The 26118-nt window shown below is 44.1% G+C and overlaps 1 protein-coding gene across 1 annotated transcript; it reads right to left on the bottom strand.

Moving 5' to 3' along the window:
• On the bottom strand, positions 1-24117 carry H3-3A (H3.3 histone A). Its single transcript, XM_078647547.1, has 4 exons — positions 23983-24117; positions 22188-22342; positions 18285-18438; positions 1-656 (listed from the first exon to the last, which is right to left on the bottom strand). Exons 2-4 carry the CDS (start codon positions 22313-22315, stop codon positions 528-530), a joined length of 411 nt encoding a protein of 136 aa, XP_078503673.1. The 5' UTR covers positions 22316-22342; positions 23983-24117; the 3' UTR covers positions 1-527.
• Positions 24118-26118: the final 2001 nt, after the last annotated feature.

Genomic DNA, 26118 nt, shown 5'->3' with positions numbered 1-26118 from the left:
TGTAGTATAATGTATTTTAATAGCAAACTTACAGGAACCTCACAGAAGACAGACAACATTAAAAACATGGATTTGCACGTAGGACTTGCACGTAGGACAACCAAGTTAGAAATGGGTGGAATCTACTGTGTGATAAAAACGCTACAAACGCCATTAAGTTGCCATCAATAAGAAATTTACTTGTTTAAAAAAATCCAAATGCTGGCATAGTCCTGAAAAATTGAAAACAGACGTATTTATAATTGTTATAAAGTTGAACTGCTGAAACATTTGACTGCTTTAATGCTTTGTGTCCTCGTATTTATATTAAAAATCACACACAAATGAAAATGGAAAAATAAAATAACTGTCAATACCCAATTCTGACCCCTATGTTTTCCTTGAACGACCATACATGTAGTTATCTTTCAATTCCCCCTCCCACCACCCCCATGGAAAATAGCTACGTTCATCACTACCAATACCAGGAAGAAGAGATTTTTTTCTGTTTCAATAATGACAATGTTTTCCACCTCTAGCGGGGAAGCTTAGGCGCGTTCGCCACGTATGCGGCGTGCTAGCTGGATATCTTTTGGCATGATTGTGACGCGCTTGGCGTGGATGGCGCACAGATTGGTGTCTTCAAACAGGCCAACAAGGTAAGCTTCACTCGCCTCCTACAAAAACAGAAAACAGCAATGAATGTCAGCGCACGGACTTATTTTGAGACCAATTTTTATGTTTTATTTGCCGAATGCAGCAATAATGTAACAATGACATGATCTGAAGTACATTCCTGCTAGTCTGAGGCCGATTATCAAAAACAATTTATTTGGTACCACCTGCCCAAAAACTCATCCTGAAAAGTTTAGGCTGCCATCAGCTAATCATATAATTGCCAAACGCATCCTATTGAGAAATGTTCTAGTAACAATGCAAAATCACAAGTTCTGAAACTGACTTACTGAGGCCTAGAGGTTGACGCTCAATGTATACTAAAGTCTACACAAGAGGAAGTCAGACTAAAGTAGAGCTGCAGAAGGACAGACACTCCAGACAAGTGCCCTTTAAAGGATGTTTTAAGGGGGTGCGTACGGCTATGGAATAGATGACTGAAGCCATCTCAGCCACTTCAAAAGAGCTTCTCAGAAACAATGTCCTTGGCAAAATGTACCATTTAAACGGCACAAATGAACAGTGTTGCAACGCTGGATATAGAAAGTATGGTAATATCTGAAAATAAAAAGTAACAATTTACAACACTGTCTTCAATTACATAATATGCGTTACGCAAAGCCTCTCAGAACTTTTGGCACTTTACAATTTGGTTTAAATTCATATGCTATATTCTAAGAAAATCTGCTAGAAGACAATATGTGCGCTTTTTTTGCAATATGCCCCACTGGATTCTTATTTTAAATATTTTACAATCCTTATATAGAAGAAACTGAAAAAAAGACACTAACAATCAATCATTAGATCAACATTTTAAAGATGGCTATTCCCTCGAAGCCCCATACAATGTTTCAGCTAGCTTGCAATACGCAACACTTCACATATTAGTTGAGGATATCTCGCCATTAACTCTTAAATACAATGGTTGCTCAGCATTAACTGGGTTGAAGATCACCGATGTAGATAGGTTTGCTTTCTTAAGAAAAAGTAATAATTTTAGCAGAATTCCACCAAAAAAGTTTTCCTTTGCCCATAAACTTCTTAAACATGTTAATCTCATGCTGCACCACTTCAATTTTCTATCCAGCTTCCGGGACAAAAGCGAACGTGCTTTATGACATGAAAGCAAGCAAAGGGAGGGAGCACCAAGAGTTCCGATTGGTGAGAAGAATATCTTAAACATGGCTATTACAAAAAAGATAGAAAGCCTAAGCACTTCTTGGTCAAAGAGTAGGGGACTGATTAGGAGTTCGGCGCATGAGTTACTCTGTCAAACATGGTAGATATCCCACCCGCCATATTTTAAGAGCCTATGGGCATAATGCACTTTTGATAAGGCGGACGGGATATCGTCATGTTTGTGATAAGAGTAACCCATCCGCCAAATTCTAAATCAAGCCACAAGTCATCAAATAAATACGGTCAGTAAAATATATCATAAGCAGTGCACAAAGAAGTTTTACAGGTCTTTTTTACATGCATGCATGCATTTAGAAAAAAAAGCCCAAAGATTGTGACATTAGATCAGATCAAAAAGGTCCATGTCTACCAGAGTAGCAGACACTCACTGAAAGACTATGGCCTTAATAGCAGTTTCTGCCATACAGGCCCCACAAACGAGGTAGGAATCAAGAGGATGTGAAAGGAAAAGCCTCACTACAATGCAATTCAATAAAGCTACTGCCCTCATCACGGTCATAACTCCCACAGATGTTAGAAACCCAAGAAAAAAAATCAAGAGAAATGGAGTAGGTAGTTTTAGATGGATGTAGTTGCCATAGGAAGAGCGTTTTTTTAATTTGCCAATAACTTTGGCGTCATTTGATGAATCCTCGCATCATTTTTAAAACTAGCTTGACGCTCAATTTGGCTGCTGTTTTGACATTTTTGGGGTGATCTGTCAAGCGGAGGCCGAGAAAGGGGGGGGGGGGGGCGGGCGATGGGCCCCAAAACACATTATCTCCATGTTCATTTCCATACAAACTTTAAACACTGCTACAGCCTCAACTGCCGAATGGTACTACACCACATCAGGTAGAAAGGTAGCTGTTGGTCCAAAAGGCACCTTCTTTGTGATTTGGTGTAAATCAGTTTAGTCGTTTAAGATTTTTAAAAAGTCCAAATTTGTGTATATAGGGACGCAGAGGATCCGCGACCCCTCCCCGAGCTCGTGCTGAGATCTGATTGGCTGCCTAAACTTCAAACCAAGTAGTGCTGGCAGCATCTAGCGACTCAACTTGAAAGGAGTCACAGAAAATAACTTAAAAAACAAATAAAATGGAATAACGGGGTAGTTAAAAACACCCTGACCACCTCCCCGCCCCCCTGGTGAGGGTGACACAGGGGCCAAAAATTGACTTTTCCCCCCTAATTGTGTGCAAATCTCACACTGGATCTGCGAATCCTGCTGAAAATTAGAGAAAGAAAACAAAACCCGAAGCACGTATTCCAGCGCTTCATAGCTTATCAGCCCTTGGGGTAGCAAAGCACCCCTCCTAGGTCTTACAGATACCCTGCGGACCACCACCTTCCCGGGGCTTCTTATTTTATACATGGGGAGGGCCACTTCAAACCCCCACCCACCCTCAGCACCAGGGACCGCCACCTCCCTGGGGCTTTTTGTTTAAAGAATGCAGGGTCCATGCGGACCGCCCTAGGGCTGCCACCTCCCCAGGGTTTTATTATAAATGATGTGGGGTGCCATGTAGACCCCCCTGCAGCCCCGGGGACCGCCACTTCCCCAGGGCAAAACTCCTCCCCTTCTGCTCCTAGAGCCATAGATGGCCCTGGGGACGGGGAACATCCTTTACAACGCGGATGTTACCCCGCAGTACCATTACAGCGCGTCTTTTACAACACAAGCCGTAACCACGACTTGCGCTGGAGGGCGCTCAAGGATAAGGAATAGTAGATTTACTATTCCAACACCTTCCCTACTGTACGTAGGCTGCGTTGTAAAAGACGAATTGTAACGGTATGCGTGGTAATATCACGCGTTGTACCGTCATACATCCCTGGGGACTGCCACTCTCCCACGGCCAGCACCCCTGGACATAGCTGTTTGCAATGGCTAGGCGGGAGCTTTACTGCTCCCGCCAAGCCATAACAAACTGCGTTCCGCTAATAGCAAGCGAGAGCACAAAAAATGCTCTTGCTTGCTATAAACGGAACAGAATTGCTTTGACAGAGGTAGCTGCATGTTCAGCATCTCCCTCTGTCAAAGCAATGCCGGCTCCTGCAGGAGGCGGGAAGACGCCAGGGACAGCGGGCCTGGAGGCTCCCCCAATGTTCCCCAACACAATGGGCGGATCCGGGGTCCCTATCGGGCCAGGAGGGAGGCTGATATGATATATATATATATATATATATATATATATATATATATACATACATATACATATACACACATACATATATACATACATATCCATCAATTCAAAGAGCCTAATGAGGAGACGGCGCTAACCAGGAGGTAATCTGCCTTTAATGTGAGCAAACACAGTCCGGTGAAAAGACAGTTCAAACTCCAACATGTAAAGCCCAAAGCGTTTCGAGCACTCCTGTGCTATTGGGTCACGGGCAGAGTGAAGGCAAAAAACTACGGCAGTCAGAGGGAGCCTTGACAAGCATTACAAGTTCCGCCCTGGTAGGCGTATGCCAACTGACCTGCTGGTGCTCGTTGTTCCCTTCTGTGTATTAGCCCAGTGGATGCTGTGGTATGCCAAAATTAAAACAGTGTTCCCCCAGTGGGTAGGGTGTCTTCACCGGACTGTGTTTGCTCACATTAAAGGCAGATTACCTCCTATTCAGCTGCGTCTCCACATTAGGCTCTTTGTGAATTGATGGATGTTTTACGGCCTGGCTGAGGTCGCTTGTGGTGCGGAGCTGGTGCTTTGAAGATTTGGAACACCGAGGAACAGAAGGGTCAGTGAGAGTGATGTTTCACGCACAGCACGATGCAAGGGGCAACTTTTACCCGACCCACTGGGGGAGCACTATGTCCCTCACCACTCTGCAAAACACGCCTCCTTGCACACTGCTTGTTGGGGGATGGAGTCCCCTTAGATGCAGAGGATCCTAGGGTACCAACAAGCCCTCCTATTCCCTCCAGTAAGTTCGATAGCCGGACTACAGAGAGAAATTCGGAGGCCACGCCCCCTTTCTCCACCCCTCTGCAAATGCGCTTCCTGGCGCACTGCTGGTTGGGGGATGAAGTAGTCTTGGATGCAGGTGGTCCTTGGGGACCCAGAAGCCCTTCGGTTACCTCCAGTAAGCCCGATACAACAGGATTCCCAAAAGGTGGTTGCAGACGCTGCCCCCTTTCTCCACCACTCTTCAAAAGCGACTAATAGTTAAAAACTATAGAAATTCTCTTAAAAAAAAAAAAAACCACAAAGGTTACAGAGACGTTCTAGTTAGGAAACAGAATTTGGAAAAAACTTACAAATTCACTGGAAAAAACAGAGGTTATAGTTCGGACCATATTTCAAATCGTACAAAACCATAGAAATTCAGCAGTTCTAGTTACCAGAGTTAACTATACCTTGCGCCTCTGCAATGCAGTGCATATGACCTCACATATTGCATCACTCAGGACATGGTCAGTGACATCACAGATGACATCATCCTCAAAACCACTCACCCCCAAACCACTTGTACACCCACCCACACAACCAGTTGCATACTCATTCACAGACCCATACCGGCAGTCATACCCACTCCAAACTCCATAGAGACACCCACTTACACACCCACTCACTCGTACAGCCACTCACAGAACCATTCACTCACCCATACAGCCACTCCTAGCCACACACTCCCCCCATACAGCTATTCACAAACCCAATTATTTACCTAGAGTCATTCACACCCCCACTCACCAATAGTCTCTCAGCACACGCACACACTCACCCACACAACCACCTACATACCCATACAAGCAGAAGCACTCACACATCCGCTCACTCAAGCAGCCATTCACACTCTCCAATAGTCACTCACACACCAACTCACTTACCAAACACCCACTAAAACAGCCACTTACAGACGGAGTATCTCACTCATACAGCCATTTAGACACCCTCTCATCCATAGTCACTACACGCCCATAGAGCCACTCACACTGCCACTCAGTCACCAATATAGCCACTCAGACAGCATCTCACATACCTACTTATACACACAAGAATACAGTCACATATGTGCCCCTAGCATACGAATTCAATTTTTGTTGTAGGTCAGTATACATGTTTAACACCTATAAACACTCAAAAATACTTATTTGATTAGGTCTGTGGTGTCATGAGTGATGTAATATGTGAGGTCATAAGCACTGCATTGCGGGGGCGTAAGTTATAGTTAACTCACGCAACTATAGCTGCAGAAGTACTACGGTTTTGTACGAGTGAAACCTGAGCCCAAGTATAACGACCATGTAATCTTTTGTTTTAAGTGAGGAAAATATATATCTCCATCTATTCACTCCCACACACAGTGCATAAAAATAGACTAGTCTCGGAAACCACAAGTAACTACATGTTAACAAGCATACTGTGTATAAAATCCTAAAAAATTTTTTTTTTAAACCTACTCTATCACTTGACCAAAACAGCATTCTGCATAAAGTGTGGCATGGCGCCATAGGCAACCACCATGTAAACTAACATTTGATTATTTTACTTAACTTACAGTGCACATAAAACTTTTTGTTTACTAAGTGTAAACAAGTAGATACATAGCCATATGTTGAGTTTCACAGTGAGAAATGCTGTTCTTTTGGCCACAGTTGCCAAGTATGGAACGTAATAAGTATTGTGTCCTTTCGACCATATTCTCAGTTGTGGGGTTAGAAAACGCTAGTTTGTTTACAAGTATAAGACTTGGTTTTTTTTTGTGGCCAGTAAAAGCTGAACCAAAAACAAATCCCAAACATTCGAAGAACGAGATCGGTGGACAGGAAAAAAAAAAAAAGTTACGGCTGCAATGAAAGGTTTCAATATTGGGCATAATCCTCTACTCAAAATTTTAAAGTTACTTTGCAATTTGGTGCGCAGGAACAGGAAGCTTAGAAACATCTTATGCTTTTTCGAAGTATACATCTGTAGGATAAAGGTTATCTTCAAGGAGTACAGTAACCCACTATACACCACTAACCAGAGAGACTGGAGAAAATGTGCTGCAAGACTGAAAGTTAACACACATCAGGCATAGTGCTGTGAGTAACAAATACCAATAGTATCATACACCAAAAATTGCAGACAGCCATTTTAACTCGGATAACCTGGGTATGTACAAAAATAAACACACACCGGTATTATTTATGTATACTAATTTTATATTGCGTACAATATATGTAAAAAAATTCAAGTGCCACAAGACTTAACTCAATGATACAGAACGGGTGTGGACCTGCGCGTTAATGTTAAGTCATTAACAGATTACAATACATTTCACATGACACTTAAAAAGCTAACGGTGACATAATGAAAATAAACAGACAGAGTGCAAAGAATAATCCTAATCAGAATTAAAAAAATATATATATTTTTTTTTTAAATCATTCAGGAGCCTTAGGATGCCATGACAGCAACTGAAAACATGTTTTACTTTTTGTACGCTGGTGTAGCTTTCTGGGATGCTACGGCGGATTTATTCGTGAAGGAACAAGCGCACAGACACCGCGGTAGCTGGCTGCACCCGAACGGCGCTGAATGCGACCAAAGCCTTCATTCATTGACAAGTTATTTCCACACACTTGATTTTTTTATTTTATTTGCTTGCACTGTGATTTATACGATACACACCTTGGGAGACTCAGACCCACGAGCGTTTGCCCAAACCCACCCCTTTTGTCCTGATGATGACCCTCCTGTAAGGGCCCACCCACCCCTACCCGTTTGTGGGGTCGAAACGTCGACAACAGATCCCTCACCAGCTTCTATCCTGAGCTTGGAATAATACTGCTATTTGTTAGAAGCATGGGCACAGCCTGAATAACATTGTCATTTATGTGCGTGTTGTCTCTGGCTCAAGTTGCAGCCAGTCTCTTAATAGGTTCTAAATAAGTACTTTCGACCTATATTGGATTATACTATCTTGCCGTGCACTATTTCACATCACTCGCACCCTTACCTCACCCTCCCCTTGTTCTGGGCACCACAATATGTTAGTATGTACATTTATGCTATGTGTGCAAAAATTCAACATGCGGTACTTTGTGATTAAACAACAACGTACTTTTCATTTGATTCTATTTGTTCTTTAATTTCCCTACTTGCTTCTACTATATTTTCTATGTGTATCCTGGGACCACCCTCCTTTTGTACCATGACAGCAACTGAAAACATATGTTACTTTTTGTACGCTGATGTGTCATGCAAGCACCAAAAGGTTCGAGGCACACAACTATACCGCCTTCTCTTTCTGGAGTCATATTGGTCATGTGGCCATAAGTCTTAACTACTTTACCAAGAGACCAACTGTGCATGGCAGAAATAAGCAAACGGTTAGCCAACCTGGCTTTTAATCAAAAACTAGAGAAAAGCCTCATACCAAAGGGACAAGATTCTACAAATCAAAAGCCTAAAAAAACTCCAAGGTTAATACTAATCCTGCAAGCAATCACTCACTCAATATATGCACTTTTACAACGGTTTCTCAAATGCAACATGACCTAACAGCAGACGTTAGGACAGAAGCCATATATATTTTTCCAATTCTAAATATAAAATAATTTTTTTGAAGGTCTTGCATTTAAGATTGTATATACACAAAAATACATATAAATACCAAAGGGGAGTTGCTCTAAAACAATATAATTGGACTTTACATTAAATACACCTCTACTTTTTAGGTCACTGTGTATCCCTGAATTCATTAAAATAGCACATAGAGATTACCAGTGCACTGTAGATAAAGCCTTCAAATTATTTTGACGAGTTTGTGAAAACCACTAAAAACAACCACATTCAAAACTATTGTATAAATATCTCCTCTCCAATACACTTTCATATAATAGCTATTGATAATACAAATCAATGATTTCAAACACAGTCTGGCCCACTTCACTACGACGATCTTGGATCCGTACTTCACTATCTATCCACTACTAGCCGTACACACCTTCATGGCGTCCTTCGTTGACCTAGATTATCCACTAACCGGTATTAAAATGAATTCTCCAATAAGTCCCTATTGGTCAGAAGTTCACTCAATCAATGGGCATTCGATGTCGAGTATTGCCCCAAACTCAATAATACATGGTGAGCTCCTCAATATTAAAAGTGCTTTCTACTCAAATCGGCCACTGGTGTTGTTTAAGAACATCTGTGGCCACCAACTCACCCACGTTCGTATCCGTAAACGACTGGAGAGGGCTGAGATAACGAGGAATGAGTAAGCTATTGGGGCAGAGAGGGAGTGCACCAGCATGAGGAAGAAGCAGGCACTGGGATAAGTTAACAGGATGAAGAATGCTTTCAAGACAAGCAGTAGGAAGAAACAGGACTGTGCGATTACTGGCATGATTAGCGGGGGGGGGGGGTAAGGAAGAGGTGAGGCCATGCACTCCCTCCACTGCTAAAAGTAAAATAATATGCAGGCTTGAATGAAGAAAAATAGTTCCCTCATATCAGTGGAAGGATACAAGCCATCCAATCATAAGACTGCAAAGCCAAAATGCTTCTTGGCGAGCCAAACAAAAAAAAAATTAAAAAAAGGGGAGGGGTTGGGTGAAAAGTAATCGTATCAACAGCAGACAACTCACATAGGCAAAAAAAACAAAAAAACAATGAGTAAAGGTCTGACCCAAAGCCTACTCTTAGTGTATGCGCTGGAAACATCAGGCCTGCTTACATACAGCTATAACCTGCTGTAGCCAGGAGCTGCATAAACTCGGGGGCTATTTTACTAGCAGATGGACAATTGGCATTGTTAAAAATGGACAATTGGCATTGTTAAAATGGTCACTTAAAGGTAGCCCACATGATCAATGCTTCTGCTCCTTACATCAAACTTTCACAGCCTTTGTCGGGGTCAGGAAAATAAACAAAGTCATGCTACATAAGTTACAATGATGCATTGTATAATTTAAAATGACATGGAGAAACAAATTGGGGACGGTCATCAAGAAAGATCATACTGCACATTTTGATTATACAATGCAACACATGTAATAGGACAAGGAAGTGGGCACACAAAGTCTGAACCTGAAATATTTACCCAGAGTAGCTTCATTAGCATAGCCAGCAGGCAAACCATGCACACCCTTGGTTTTCTTAGATACAACTAGCATGCACAAGCTATTGAAAGCACAGGGGCTCAACCTACGAGACCACATTTAGATGAAAATTGGCCTTATGATCATGCAGAATAGTTTTTTTTATTAATGAACTGTGCGATTACTTAAAATGATTACAGTATAAAAAATGCAGTTTGGTTCAAATAAAATACAGTAAAATGCCCCCCCCCCCCTCCCCCCGCTCGACCTACACCGGTCAGGGACCATTGGTGCAGCTATGTGGTCTCGATACTGACTATGTTCACTGGTACTATACATTATTAAAAAGAATTAAAGTTTTTAGAGTCAGCATGAGACCTCACATACTAGAGTCTGGAAGGCGTGTAAAAGTTCGACATCTTCAGTTGCACTGTGGGCTTCATCGGACCCTTAGTCAGCCCCAGTTGGATACCTCTGACTGATGGGACCATTTTCTTTTCGGCGACTCCCTGTGTTATCTGTGGATTGCCAACTTTAGGGCAGCGGGTCACAGGGCTCTTCGGGATGGTATCCTTTAGTTGGTTTTCGAGTGCCATTTTAACTTGATGGGTGAACTTGCCTATCCTGGCTAATAAACATGTTGTGGTTTCAGAGAAGCACCAATCCGAGGCCTCTCTGCAAGTTCTGTGGCCCAAGATGCGTAGTGCCGGACGTAGCAATCGCCGACGGTCACTGGCCATCTTAGTGCAGCAACATAGCAAGTGTAGCCAGGATTCTCTGCGATAGTTGCAAAGTCGGCAGGCAGTGGCTCCATCCGAGCGTGCCCAACGTGGGTTGAAGTCCGTTATCCTGAGGGCCAAGAGGCGCATAAACAGAATTTGTCTTGCTTCGATTGTTATAGTGAGTCTTGTAAGTATGGTTGAGGTTTACCGGGAGTGTAGGACTTGTCCAAGGCCAACGTTAGCGGGTTGGGCCGGAGCGAGGAAAGGTCTAGCTCAAAGGAAATAGACTGGACTTGGCGGCTTTTGCCCAGGCGGAATATGGGATTTCGTGTAAGTGCAGACTCCGCCCCTCGATCTTCAGAAGATCAATTGCTAGTTCCACCTTGGCTTGCCATGGGGAGCCCGCTTCCCCAAAGATGGTTTTTAGCGAGTGCTTCAAGGTGTTGTCGGGCGACTTCAGAACTCTGATGTAGTATTTTAGCAACTCCCCCAATAGTACCAGTTCAGGACGTTTCAGGCCTATTTCCAGTCTCACCCTGTTATTCCGTGCCTGTTTGGGGGCTCGTAGCACCATCTTATATGCTTTCACCTGTGCCGCTTGGACCACTTTCTCAAAAGCCCCTGGATAGGCTATATGGCCGTACGTGATGGCGGGGATCAGTTTAGCCCTGAGTACTGTCAGCATCGGATCTGCAGAGGGACTGGCCAGGCCGTGGCTTAGACGTCTTAGAGATGTAATTATTTTGTCAATTTTTGGTTTAAGCGTCTTCAGATGTTTGAATGCAGTGGCCCTCTCTGATACCCATGTGCCCAGATAGTTGTAGGATGGGGCCGTGGTGATTCGGTGTTCCCCCAGAGACCATGAAGCTTTTGTTTTGTGTGGATGTTTGCCAAAGATTATTATCTTTGTCTTGCTCACGTTAATATGTAGCTCGTTCTCCTTCTTGTACGTGGCGAGACTGTTTAAGGCTCTTTGGAGGCCTACCCTGGTATGGTCCATAATTACAGTGTCATCATGCAGAATACCCATGTTTATATATAACTGGAGATGGATTTGAATAATTAAACATCACTGGCCTTCACCACATCTAAAAAGGATACCTTGCTGGGGTTAAATGAACTTAAAGGTTTCTAATACTTTAACTAAAATATAATGTAGCCCATTTGACTGCCCAAGCCTCTGCAGATTAGACGACATTAAACCGATCTTGAAATTCCTTGCTGGCTCCCAGTGGAGACACAACCCAAAGTCAAAATGGTAGGTACCATACACAAAGCCTAGCAGTGAGAAAGTCTAGGAAATCCACTTCCCTCAACTGCAGATAGAATTTTTCCAACTCTAATCTGAGGTATCCTATTTTCAAATGTAGAGCAAAGTCTCCAGACTTAAGACTAACGCGCTAAAGAACCTCTTTAATCTTTTTTTACTGGTCAGCGTTCACATTTCCTACTAAAAAAAAATCTTCAGCATCGGATTCCATTAGAAACTGTATAGGGCATCAATAGGTGATGCCAGTTGTTGAGCTTCTCTGCCTTTTTCTTCAAAGCTATTAGTAACATTTTGTGGTGTTGCTACCGGAATGCAACTTCTACTCAGGCAGCTCCACGAGTCAACAGAAGGAAGAAAGTCTTAAAGCAAACTCTCTCCTTCACAGAGATGGTAATATGGATGGTCTTGAAGATTTCAAATAGACTATCCATGTCTTTATCTAGTGCTCATTTGAGCTCACAAGTCCATGTATTTGATGGGCTAGGTCATGTTTAATGAGAAATAAAGAAACCCAGTTAGTCACCCACAATATATGAGAACAAAGCTGGCATGCTTACTTGTGCTGAAACACAATAAAAGGCCTGGCTGCAAGGCTAATTCCAATGGGGTTAGATGAAAAGTGTTTTCTATATAAAAAAAAATATAATAATAAATAGAAGCTGTCTATATGCCCTCTGGATCAGCTGTAGAAATGTGGCATCAGTTGCTCCCTAAAAAAACAAAAAACCCAGATCGTCCCTGCCTACAGCACTTTGTCAGGGGGTCAGGTTGGTAACCCCAGCACACTAGAAGGGACTGCTCTGCAGTCATTTTCATGAGTCCACCCATGCCCCTCAGACTGAGCAATGCTCTAGAGGTCCCACTCTGAAATCCAGCCGGACTACTCGCGACCACTTCCACCTGGTCAGACCAATTCAACCACTTGCTCTTTACAGTCCAATACTGCTCACCTACTTTCCACCAATATGACTTTTCTCCTTGTTGGGCAGTCTGGCCTCCATCACGAATAGTTTTCTCCGTCCACTGCGTGTTGTGTAAAATGGTCTTCAGGGTGCCAAGATAGATTTCAGATCACACTCGACAGCATCTTCTCCACTGGCAACATGGATTCCTCTCTCTCAGCAGGGAGCGGTGTGAACAAACGTCTTCTCCCCTTTATGGTTTTCTGTGATATTGTCTCCTGTATCCATAGTGTGCCATGTACCCTCCAAAACTAATTTCCTCAGCTACTGCGGTCCCCATTTGCCCATCATGGGGTGGTGTTTCAGGCAGATACTCCTCAGCACCAAAGGCCATTCAGGGTTGGAACCCACACCGCTGCTTTTTGGCTGACAGGTCCCAAATCACCAGGGTTAGGGGTTATTTGCAACTGATGGTCGCCCTATTAGGACTCTGCAAAAATGGTCAAAGTACAACCCCTTTTGCACTAGACTCAGGGTGAACGGCAATAGCCCCAGGCTTCTCAGGAATGTTTCTGGGGCACAGAACTCAGCATTCAACAATCAACCGAAAGAATAATTTCAACGTCATGCCCAGTGCTAGTCTTTTAAGCAAAGTAAAATACCTTAAATCACACAGCAATACTAAATACAGCACAATCCATTTAATATAAAACAGAGTATCCCTGGGTGTGATCCTCCCATTTTATTTTATTTGAGGTTTTATATTGCGCGAACAGGACCTATTAGGGTATCAGAGCGCTTTACAGGGATAAACACGTTGCGTACAGTATAGGCAAAATACAAGGATGGGGTTAGGAAATGGACTACAGTAGGACAAAAGTCAAGAGCTATATATAATAAACAGTACAGTACCAGAATCAGCGAGCGACATGTCAGCAGTAAAACAAGGGTAACAATTGCTACATGGAGAGGGCAAAGCAATACAGGAGATTTTCGCTTCCTTTCTGAAGTGCGACAAAGTAGGAATTCTTCTGATGGAGGGAGGTGGAGAGTTCGATTCTTGGTGCGGCCCCAGAGAACGCCCAGTTATATGTTTTTACATTGCGGAAGCAGGGTAGCTGGAGCACACTGTCTCACAGACCGGGAGTTTCTGGTTCTCCCAAATAGCACAATTTTCTGGGAGAGATACTTCTGGGTGTTTATGTACAAGGCTTTGCGAGTGATGCAGGCTAGCTTGAGCTGGATTCTGCCTTCAAGAGGAAGCCATTCAAGGCCTTAAGATGTGGTGACATGTGGTCAAATTTTTTGGAGCCAGATAAGAATCTAGCTGCTGCGTTGAGGCAAGCTTTTAGCTGTGCCATTGAAGTCTTTGGTAGGCCAGATACGGTAGAGCAGTCGTATTCAATTCTGGAGATAACTAACGCCTGAACTGCGTTTTTTAGGTCTGCAGTATCAAGCAAGAGTTTTAGTTTTCTCAAGTAGCTCAGATGGAACCTGGCAGTTTTGGCCATTGAATTGATGTGTTCACGCATATTACGGTTGCTGTCCAAAGTTATCCCGAGCGATTTGGCAGAATCCACTATGGTTGGAGTGCAGTTGAGCGTTGTGATCGAATTGATCCATTGAGGGATGTCATTGGATTTTTTGGGGCTCCTGTGGCTCTACACTACATTCATTTACTAGTCCCTCATGGGTGGCCCCGCTCTGGTTGGTTCACTGCTTCCGTAAATCAAATCACGCATGATTCACGCTCAGGTACAGTCTTTACATTTCCCAGTCAAATGTGCACTGAAGATAGTTTTAAAATCATACCCACTTGTGGTAGATCAGTAAGCAATTGACTTCCACACATCTTATGCAGTAGTCACAGTGAATAAGGACCTCCCAAGTGCACCAGCAAGGACAGACAATGGCCGCTTGAGTATACGCATCTGCCTGAACCAGTCCTGCAATGTGTGGCTCCTGTACAGACCCGGCCACAGCAGTCTCCTTGGATCGTCGCACTATGGGCCCTACCCAGGTGGGAGGAATCTGGTCAACTGCAATTACAGCCCGGTCAGGCTTATGATTATCATAGCAGTTGCAGTCCAGAACCAATCCAAAAGAAGATGCAGCTTATAGCAGGTCCCACCAGTAACCAGGGGTGAGTGACCATGAAAACACTACCAGACCAGTCCGTCCCAGCTTCCTCACAGGCAGTCAGCTTTTTTTCAAGTGTCCTGAGACTACACTCCAGACTCAGCCTATGGGTACAGTGATTTTTTCACAGCAGGTGTCGCTGGGGCGGTCAACCTGGAACACCCACACAAGCATAAGGAGGTGTGAGGTGTCTGCACCAGTTTGTCATTAGCCCAACTGAAAGAGTAATCAGGGACAGAAAAGGGCAGACCCAACGTATACACATCCTCACCTCACACAGGAGAAACTGCAGTCCCATCCCTCCTGTCCACTTAATGGCAGTGCTCAGAAAACTTAAGCAACATCTTGCTAACAAAAGGCCTCATTGAATTTCCAAAGGTTGCACAGTCGCCATCCTCCTCATTTCAGCAAGTCCTTATCCTCCATCGTGTGCTGTGCCAGACCGGGGGTGTGCAAAATGGATACCCCTGGCTCCATTACTCGGGCTCACTCACGCAAGCATTCGATAAACATGTGTTACAGGCACTGCACAAGCAGACCCACTTAACACAGGGGATGCTAGGATAGGGTTCCGACTATACACATAATAGCGTTTTTTCTTCTGACATAAGTAGGGCCAGTAAGCCTCACTCCCAGTGACCAGTATTACAACAACAACAAAAAAGTATTCTTTTTAAAGCACAAGTATGCTGCCACCTCTTTATGAGAATGTATATAAATATCATTGGACGCTCATGGCAGGGGAACTTACCCGAGAGAAACATCCCAACAGAAGGAAATACAGAAACACTAAGTTTGGGTTCTTTAAGCATATGCAGGCACCTCAATGCCAAACATGAACATGCTTTGCAAGCTGAAAAGAGTTAAAGACCAGATTACAAGGAGTCGTCTACTTCATGCAATACACTTGAATATACTTACAACGTATAGTGGTTGACAAAGTGCCAAGTGTATAGGAAGCAGAAGTCTATCAAAATGTACTGCCTAAGCTGTAGAAAACATGTTGGTATGGGCCAACAGCAAAATGATAGAGGTTTACATTTAACAGCGAAATACATATGTTTATACTCCCAGTCCCTTTGCGCTCTCTACATTTTACTAAAATAAAAAGCTGATTTTTTGTTAGTCTTCACTGATCCTTAAAAGACTAACACTTCTCCTAGATTATTTTTTCCCTTCATGCCTACCCTTAAAGCTAAAGATCTCTCCACCCAATGTTGTGCATTTGTGGATTGGTGGCAACAGTCAATGTAAAAAAAAAATTTCATATATATTCATAAAAAACAAATATAGAAGCTGAGGGCATACTGACTGGACGCCAAAACATTTGGTGAAAAGCCACTACGCATAACAGGATACAAATAAAAGTGAGTTCTGTGGCGTCCGTCCAATAAAATGATTTGTACAGGTCAAAGGTCAACCATTACATGAACCAGCAGCACCCAACCTTTTACTCGTGCTCCACCGTTGGTTCACAGCCTGTGGCTTTTGCATTAGGGCACAGCTTTCCAAACTGTGTGGCACGACACGTTACTGTGTCGCGCCCCGTACATAGGTGTGCCGCGCCAGTCAGGCCCCCTCGAGGCGTGCGTTGGGGCGCGTCTCGCGGATCCGTGACTAATCTCTGGTGCTGCAGGCCACTTGCGGCGACTTCCAAAGGGGAGGCAATGGAGCTCGTCACCAGGACCCAGCGTGAGCTGCTTTGTAAATCAGAGCAGGGATGTGTCTGCTGAGTCATTTGCTTATCCAAAGATCTTTCACAGTGGGCTGTAAAATCTACTGGGTGGCGGTGGGAGGCACTATTCAGGACATAACAAAATAATGTATGGGAAGGTTTTTACAGTCATCACGCATCTGAATTGCTTTCTTTCACACTTCCACACTCACTGATTCCTATTTCATCGACCTTGGACAGACCTTAAGACCAATCTAAAATATGGAGATTGGCACCTGGTTCCCCAGTACAGATGTCAGCTCTGGCCCTAACTCCGGTTTACAAATGTTCCAGGAGAGACTTGTTTATTTATTTTATGCGTTTTTATATAGCGCGGACTTTACCCGAAGGTGTCAGAGCGCTTCACAATAGGAACAGTAATGAGGAGAAAATTACAAGTGAACAAATTACAAAAGCAAACGTTAAGTTACATGAGGCAATAGTGACAATTGTGAGCAAACAAAATACAAGAGGTAGCAAACGATACATTACAGGAGGAAAAAGTGGTGTGCAGGTTACAAAAGCGTACAAATTACAAGTAGAGGTATAATACTGCACTAAATGGAGGACACTCAAACACAAGAACAAACATTACATGAGGCAAAGGTGGCACTTGCGCAAGTATCGAGAGCAAACAAAATGTAAGAGTTAGCAAACAGTGTGTTACAAGAGAAAAGTGACGTGTGCATGGTACAAAAGAGTACCAGTACTGGACAGATGGCTCAGTGGGCTGTAGGCCACTGGTTCGATTTAAGGCAGGCTGAAGCAGCAATGTAATCCTTAGGTGGGTGATCGGTCATGTCCCTTGTGCTGCCGGTGCATCAATTTAACCATACAAACCACCCCCCTTAGGTGGTTTGGGCTCGCTCGCTACGCTCGCGTTACCGTGTCCCTGAATTTTTTTTCCGCAGAAAGGTGTGTCACCAACATGAAAAGTTTGGAAAGCTGTGCATTAGGGGGTTGGTTGCCCGCATGGCTGTTCTCACAGTGACTTTTGAACCCTGATACATCACAGTAAAACATTCACATCACAATAAAACAACCGTTCACATTACCAGATGATGCCTGGGAGCGGGAGGGACAGCACACAATTTTAGGCCTCTAAAATGGAAACACACACCCCACACAACTAACGCTGCCCTAAGATAACAAATCCTTTACTACCACCCAACTTTGAAAAAATATAATCGCGGTCGAGTCACTCCAATAAGCAACAGTGAAGTGGGTGCCCATTTTTCCACATAAAATCCCGACTTTCCATTGATACTTCACGGATGCCAAAGAATGCTCAACTTTCTCTTGCCAGCACAGCAGCGGGAGCTTGCAAACCGGCACCCACACATGGTGGTTAATGGAATATGAAAACAAAACATCTGTTTTGTTACCTCAAACTGTGCATAATCGCAGCATCAACTCAACATAAGCACAATGTAAAATACATACATTGAAGAAAACAATCTGTTTCCTTGTCTGTAGCACCCACAGCGAAGCCAAAGTACAATTCTGCATGTGAATCTAACACAAGCATCAGCTCGCCTACAACAGATACAAGTTTCAATGTAAAACCACTATGAGACATTGCTGCCCGCGTCCAGGCATCATCCATCTTAACTGGTCAGTATACACACTGCATCAGACGTCATACTCCGCCATCCCTAAGAGTTACCTGCAAAGCACCAATGGCTGCACTCTGGAAACGCAGATCCGTCTTGAAATCCTGGGCGATTTCACGAACCAGGCGCTGGAAGGGCAGCTTGCGGATCAGAAGCTCAGTCGACTTTTGGTAACGCCTGATCTCTCGGAGGGCGACAGTACCTGGCCTAATAAGGAAGGTCAATGACAGTCAGTACAGAAACGAGTCAGGCAACTCAAAAAAACAGCGGCAGCCAGTAAGCGGCGTGAAACACTTGGGTGAAGGGAAAACAATACAACCCCAAATAATACCTCCCCCGACAGAGTTCAAGAGCATGTGGACAATGACAACCTCGACTCCTAAACGGAAATGCCCACTACAAAAGCTTTGCACCCTGTGGTACATTGTCACCCGTATAAATGTAAAATTGCGTTAGACACCCTCCCATTAACCTTTAACAGCTAGGAAGGTTTCGAGAAAAAAAAAGTTAAAAAGCAGGTGCAAATCCAATGTGTGGCTTTGGCTGGCGGCCAGCCTTGGAGCTTTGTCAAAGCATTATCTAGCATGATTTCTGTAAAACGTTGTCGACTATTCTGCCAGGACCTCATTAATGCAAACAAAATAAAAAACATACATTGGTTAATTAAACAATGTTTTATGACTTAAAAAGCACAAGTTGCTATCTCCGTTCCGGGCACTGACGAGAATTTACACATTTAACAGGATCACCTAATGTTCAGCTGTCATGTCGAAGTCAAAAAAGCTTCAGTCCACCTGCAAAACTCGGGTGAAGACAAGACTATTCCCTTCAAAAATTGCGTATAATGCTTGGTGGAATTTGCTTTGTCATCACCACAGACTTGATCGTGCTTATGCTACAACTGTACCCTTATTAATCAAATGAGACTTGTTATGGTTACCTTTAACTGATTGCCTACTATTCCTCCTCACCGAGTATCAAAGTATGCTGGTGTTGCACATAATGAACCAATCACTTAGACTACCGGACTAGAAAGATGTTCTAGTGTCAAAACAAAAAGGTTTCCTTTAAAATGTCCACTGCAAGCTGTCATAAGTGAATGGCCATGCTGATTCAGTTAGAACTTGTCAGTTTGTGTATGTTTGACCCATTGATTCCTGCATTTATTTTCAAGGTATGGAAAAACCTTCATGCTCCAGCGTGAAAGAACAAACGGGTTTCATTTCACAACAAGCACTATTTGTGGCGACACCCACCTAAATTTCAAGAGTCGCTGGTGACTGAAACCTACTGCTCTGGGCTCTGAATACAGAGGTATGCGGACAGGATCTTCCTTTAGGGCTCACCCAAGTCCAGCCAGGGCAGTGGATACTGCTACCGGACGTGGACCACATCAGAGGGTGGGAGGGGAGGGGGCTCGAGGGTCCACTTCTAGTCTGGCTGGAGACTCAAAACTGACTGATTCTGGGCAAATCACTTAATCTTCCTGTGCCTACAGGAATGTAAAACGGATTAGTGTAATCCCCACTTGATGTACACGATCTTGTAGAATGTTTTGACCTCACCCATAATGTACAGAGCCCCGTTGCTTTACAGCAAGTTCACATTCTATAAATACCAGTACATACATGAACTGGTCAGATGACATGGACAGCTCATTTTGAGCTTTGCAATGAAACCTGTGGAATGGGTGCGACAAGCAGCCTCGAAATACAAGGTCAAAGTCATCTTGTCTGCAGCATTGTGTCCTGCATTAATCAAATTAAGGCCATGCAGGATCACGGGTAGATGAGTAAGTGAAGGCTCTAGAAGAACATAATCAGCATCAAACAGATCACACGCCTGCCACCTACAACTCATGCAGTGTGACCTGGAAGAGGCCATGAGGAGAGAGTAGAGAAAACCCACGAGGGCTGGAGAGGCTCACCAGCTGCTATAACTCTAGAATCGGCAAGACGCTCAAATCTCACATTATTAACTGTGCTGAGATACAGCGTTTCCTAAAGTTCTAAATTAATACAATAACGGCGTCATCAATCTAAACACTAGCAGTCTAAGCTAAGAAAGTGCCATAGATTAAACATTAACACAAATTGCCTGTTTGCACCAGACCTACTTTCAGTTTAACTTCCTCTTCATTTTGCGGGAGAGTGACGCGTTAAAGTATTAAGCAGGGACAGCTGAGCAAATCTATTTAAGCATATTGTTGAGTTAAGCTGTGGTATGCGCTATACGGTCTTTATTTACTATTTTTTTTTGTTTGGACGTGGTTGAAGAGTGGCTTTCAGTGCGTGGAGGTGAGGGGGGTTGTACAGCACAGATACAGGTACATGACATGTGCGCACATGTGATGGAAAACCATCGCAGCTGTCAATATTTGCATTGTCTAGTGGGGTGTTCAACGAAGGTACAGCAGCACAAAACTGTAAATACAGCGAGTTATAGTTGGCAGTAATTTGCAAAATACGGCATGGAGACTACTGGATCCACACGTATACCTCACGTCTCATAAGAGGCATGCAACGCTAAAAACTGCTATGGTAAGAGTTTACAGACCAGGGGTCTCCAATACTTTCTGTGTTAGGAGCTACTTATGTTGAATGAAAATCATCATCCCGAACTACTAGTGTTATAATGGTGACCACATAAGATACAATTACATTAGTGGCCACCAGCAGTGATCACGTCAGTTCATCAAGCAGCTTGGTTGCCAGGAGATGTAAAAAATGTTTTTTTTTTTTTTAAAACAACACTTTAATAGCTCTACATGGATAATATAAAATCATTAGTTGCAGTGCTTCTGGTACCAAGGTCATAAATGCCAAATCTCCTCAAAACCATGATTTTTCACCGAGATATCAGCTTTGAATATATTTACATTGAAATCCAAACATTTCTCTAAAAATCTGTTTGAGTTCTTAAAATACATGCATTTTCATCTTAACTATGTGCTTGTCAATTTTGGTATATCTATTTATCAATTGAACCAAACAAAAGCTTCTAAATCCGCAAGATGGGCTGGACACAGGAGAACTACTCACAGGTAGCTGGAGAGCTAGAATTCCACCAAAGCAATGCACCGATTTCGGCATAATATAGAATTATGTGAAACAGCAGCCGTATGAAAGCAGAACCTGTTTTCCTTCTCGGCTGCAATCTCCATTGCAAGGTGACCGAGCGTGGAGCAGATGTGCTGCGCTTCAGCCGTCAGCGGCCGCCCCCTGGAGGCGTCTGAGCGGAACTGCACTAGCAGGGCCACCCCAGATAGACGCAGACGGCGGGAAGTAGCGGCGTCGCTCCAGCGCGAGGAGGCACGGCAGCGCCGCGAGTCTGACGCGGCCTACAACGTAAACACCCGTGCGTGGGCGGGGCTAAAGGGGGGGAACGGGAGGGAGAGACGGCGCGAGCCCCCCCTTCACGCGCTGTCGTTGGCGCTCAAACGGAAGCGGCGCGCAACCGCTGCCCCGCACACAGATAGGCAATCAGGAGTCAGACGCCCCTCAATACAAGAAATTAAAATCATCGATATAATCGGTAATTGCCAAAACCGGTTTCACATGAAGGTTAAAAACCGAGGGGGAGGATAATCATCGATTTAACTACATGTGAATACAGTTTGGGAAAATTAGTTATAAAATAAAAAATAGGCATTAACATTTGAAAAAATATTTTTTAAAAACCCGCATAAAAAAACCAAAAGCTGAAAAAATATATATAATTCCGAAAAAAAATGCAAAAAATATAGACACGTCAAAATAAAAATAGCGCGGATGGCCATTAATAATTGTGTATAGTCTCTGAAACGCACATTCCACTATAATTGTGACATTTACTGATCTAGAACATAGCGCTGAAAATGATAAAAATATTTTAAAAATCCAGAAAAGAGAGTGTAACAATTCCGGTGTAATAGCTGCGTCCCCTCCCCCCTTGTGCGGAGCTGCGGGCATGAGTACCTGTAACGATGCGGCTTCTTGACCCCGCCGGTAGAGGGCGCGCTCTTGCGGGCCGCCTTGGTGGCCAGCTGCTTGCGGGGCGCTTTGCCTCCGGTGGACTTGCGGGCGGTCTGCTTGGTACGAGCCATCTTCCTGAAAAGTCTCCGCTCTCAAACCTGAGGAGAAAAGGAGGAGCGGTGATAAAAGGGGCGGGGGGAGGGGGCACCCTCGCTCACACTCAGAATAAAAAGAAATTATGAATATAAACACATTAAAGAAAGAAGAGCAGCGGCTCGTCTGTAAATAGTCTGCTTTTAAACGGTGGCGCTGCCTGCTGCACTCCAGAGATAAAGCTTTCCCTCTCCCCTGATCTCATTGGCCGGAACACAGATCTGCAAATGAGCTAGCTACAGGCAAAAGCTAAAACAGTCAGAAAAACAAAACCCCCAAAACACGAAAACCTCCTTGTAGCTCCCCAGGGAAGGCTGGAGAGACTGCATGGCTGGATGGGGTGCATGCAGCAGTGTGGTCGAAGTGCCCGGTGTCTCACGTTACAGTAGGCACTGCTGTACCTCCCCCAGGCATTGGGCAGCAGAAGAGCCAACCTTAAACCACGCAGAACGGCATTTAAACAAAAACATTTTATTCCGCAATTCAAAAACACCAACGACTGGACGCCAACCTAATCTTCAACTCTCAATGTTCACCTTTCTGCAAGGCTGTCTGCTTTCTTTGCAAGCTGTGGACGCACACTTGAATGTCTGTGCGCATGGCTACACATTAAAACCATAATGCAATAAAAATGCCTATATATATTTTTTTTATCTGTGCCCTACCCTGAAAAAATTATTTTGCAGCAAATACGCAGATGCCCATAGCCAAAAACACCAAGGGGGGAGCATGCAGCGTTCCCCCTCCAAATGTGCCTGTGTTTGTTCATGACATGCATCTGGTCTATTGGAAAACAGCTTTTTTTGAAAATCAATAAAATAAATGGAGATTGGCCACAGATCGATATTAGGGGCCTGACACCCCTTATATGTGCTCAGTTTAAGTTTTGCTGGGACCCCCCTTAACATCTCCTGTAATTTTGGTGTCAGTTTCCAGAGCTGACTGAAGCTCACTGGCCTCTAGCCCTGACATGTTCAGGCTCATGAAGGGAGCACAATAGAAACATTTCTGCAAAAAAACATCAATGTTAAGCTAAAATATATACACCTGGGACTTTCCACCCCCTAGTGAAGGGGGGCCCAGAAGTCACCATCCTCAGACACATTCTGTCACCTGAGGGATTCTGTCCAGATGCCACCCTGTGCATTTCATACTAGCTGGGGAGGGAAAAAATATGGTGGGTGACCAGAGAAAAGAGACAAGATGGTGAAGCTTGGAACAACTGGGGAGCAGACGAAAAAAAAAAAACCGAAGGCAGTTGGAAAGGGGGATGCAGTTTGCACCCATTTTTCTGCACTTTACCCCATCTAAAACCCAGGAGTCCACATCACACCTGAGAGCTGAGACCCCAGTGGCAACTATGGTGATGCTTTTGGGAGAAAGCATGCAGTTTTGGGGGGGTATTTTATCGAGTGAAAATCCAGGGGGTTCAGCATAAAAGGAAAACAGGCTCCTTGGCTGAACAGAGGGAGAGGCAGCGGGGTGGAAGGGTAACTCACACCAGCCCTTGGCTCCAGAAAGTTTGCTGCATGGGGTCGAGTACCCTCCGGGAACGTTTGCAGAGGCTCCTCCGAGCGGCCGTGCAAGCCCCCGGGGTCTGAACCCGCCGTTTCGGGGGTATTTGGGGGTGGTAATGGCAACTTACCTTCCTCTCTGAGCCGGGCTGCGGGAGCACACACACAGGCTTCTGGCTGCAAACACAATTGAAAGATGGCTGACACTGGGCTATCCCAGCGCCCTCGCCGGCCACGCCCCCTCCCGGCGCGCCGCAGCCAATCAGACACAATGGAGGGAAGGCTGGCTTCCCCGGCTCTGTATACAAACACAAAAGGACGCGAAGCCTCTGCAGAGGGGAAGCGGCGCGTGCGAATGGAAGCACCGTGCTGAATACTATTTCCACCTTTCTGCCCTGAAAATACAGCGAAATGAGCATCTTCCGCCCTGCGGTACAAATGGAAAAGGCAGAAGGCTTTTCCTTGCCATGTGGGAGTTTACAAATCCCCCGAACTCGTCTGTAAACTCCCTGCGGTTGCCAGCTCTCACCAGGATGCATACTCAAAATGTTGGAATGTCTCATTGTTTTGGTTTTCTCGCAGCTAAGGCATCTTTCAATCCGATGGACGTCAATTACAAAATGAAGTTCACACTGTCTGCAAAAAACTATTTGTTTCGAGTGTTAGCAATTGTTGTCCTGCGTGCATTCAACAGTGGTTAATGCATTTCACAATGAATGTTAACCACTGTTAATTTCCTGGTCCACAGTTATGGACCCCAGCTGAAGGCGAGAGTTCATAACGAGAGGAAGGGAAATTAACAGCTCTTAACCACGAGAAAATTTGAGCAATAAGGTGATTACCTCCCAGTCACTTAATATTAACCAAGACTGAAAAACAAACCGGCAAAATGCCTCTCTCTGGTATTAAATCTCCCTAATGTATTCCTGTGTTTATTAGAGGGTTAATGAAGCGATAGGGCTAAGAGGAAAAAGGCGATAATGAAACAAAACAGTGAATTCCACCAAGTAGTCGAAGAAGGTAAGTGACTAGGTTTGTTATACCTAGGCGTTTGAACATTAATTTTTGTTTCAGCAAGTGCTAGAAAAGGGCGAGAATCACAACCCTTTTATTTCTTTAGTCTGAATTCCGTATATGATGAGGGGCATTTCCCATAGAAGGTCTGGTATGTTTCTTTTCCACTTGAACGGGAAACTGCCAGCTTGGAGTTTCCTTTGATTCTAAAAGTTTTTACACCACTCGTTGAATTCGAGTTTCTGGAAATGTATTAGGTGAGGTGAAGTCGACTGCTTGCATATAAGGAAAGTCCTAATGGAGCATCTTGGTTCTGTAGGGGTGAAATATTGTATTAGATAATAATGTGCATGTATGGATTATTCTGGTATTACTCGTGATGGTTGCAAGTAAAACTTTTAGTGCTTCCCAATTACTTAAAACATGCTATACATTTGTGACTTTTCGTTGTGCAGAGCATTATGGGAAGGAGCCACACTAGATATCTTTTTCTTTTCTCCTTGTTGTTTAGTTAGATAGGGCTAGGTATTTAGACCTATTCACTATTATTAATTTGAATGAGTGCCAGATGTGAGGTGTATACTTAATCTCTTAGCAATCTTATTGCTAGGCTCCCAGGTCAGATGGCTGGGGGCCTCGCAAACTATACAAGAACTTAACATCTAGACAACTGGGTTCGTTGACGGAGATCTATAAAGTTCAAATCAGGAGTGCTATTATGTATGGGGCAGAACTTTGGGGACACCGCCCAGTAGGTGCACTGGTCAAATCTGAGAACAAGTTTATGAGATAGCTCTTGGGCCTACCGCCATGTACTCCTCTTATCCCCCTATGCATGGACCTTGGGCTCAGACCCATAAAGGAGGATATTGGGCTGCGACCTTTGACCTTCTGGCGCTGATTATGGGCGACTCCCGAATTAGCAGCTTACCAGTCGGAAGTCAAGCCAATTCTGGGGCTCCAAGGGGTAGGAAAACTATCCTGGTTCGCACATATAAAAGACCTGTGTTTTAGACTAGGCTGGCCAAACCTATGGACCCACCCGAGGAAGCGACCCCGACCATTTCACGCCTCAAGTTAGTTAAATCTTACAGATTTTTAGACTGGCTAAACTCCAAGGGAGTATAAAATCTGGCTGTTTAACCTCTGATTTCTTTAATTTTAAAGATCAGTATTTATTTGAGGCTTTCCTTGACGACGTCTATCCGCCCATGGCAAGGAAACCCTACGCCCAGTTTAGGTGGGGTTGCCTG

This window comes from Lissotriton helveticus, chromosome 6, assembly GCF_964261635.1.
Source record: "Lissotriton helveticus chromosome 6, aLisHel1.1, whole genome shotgun sequence".
Lineage (NCBI taxonomy): Eukaryota > Metazoa > Chordata > Amphibia > Caudata > Salamandridae > Lissotriton > Lissotriton helveticus.
The sequence above is the reverse complement of the archived record's forward strand: the minus strand, read 5'-3'. Positions and strand labels throughout refer to the sequence as shown.

Excerpts from the sequence above, each read along its gene's own strand:
- H3-3A (XM_078647547.1), bottom strand. The coding sequence starts at position 22,315 with ATGGCTCGTACCAAGCAGACCGCCCGCAAGTCCACCGGAGGCAAAGCG. Across the intron at positions 18,439-22,187 it reads AAGAAGCCGCATCGTTACAG|GCCAGGTACTGTCGCCCTCC; the intron begins GTACTCATGCCC and ends CTTCCTTATTAG. Across the intron at positions 657-18,284 it reads CAGCCATTGGTGCTTTGCAG|GAGGCGAGTGAAGCTTACCT; the intron begins GTAACTCTTAGG and ends CTGTTTTTGTAG.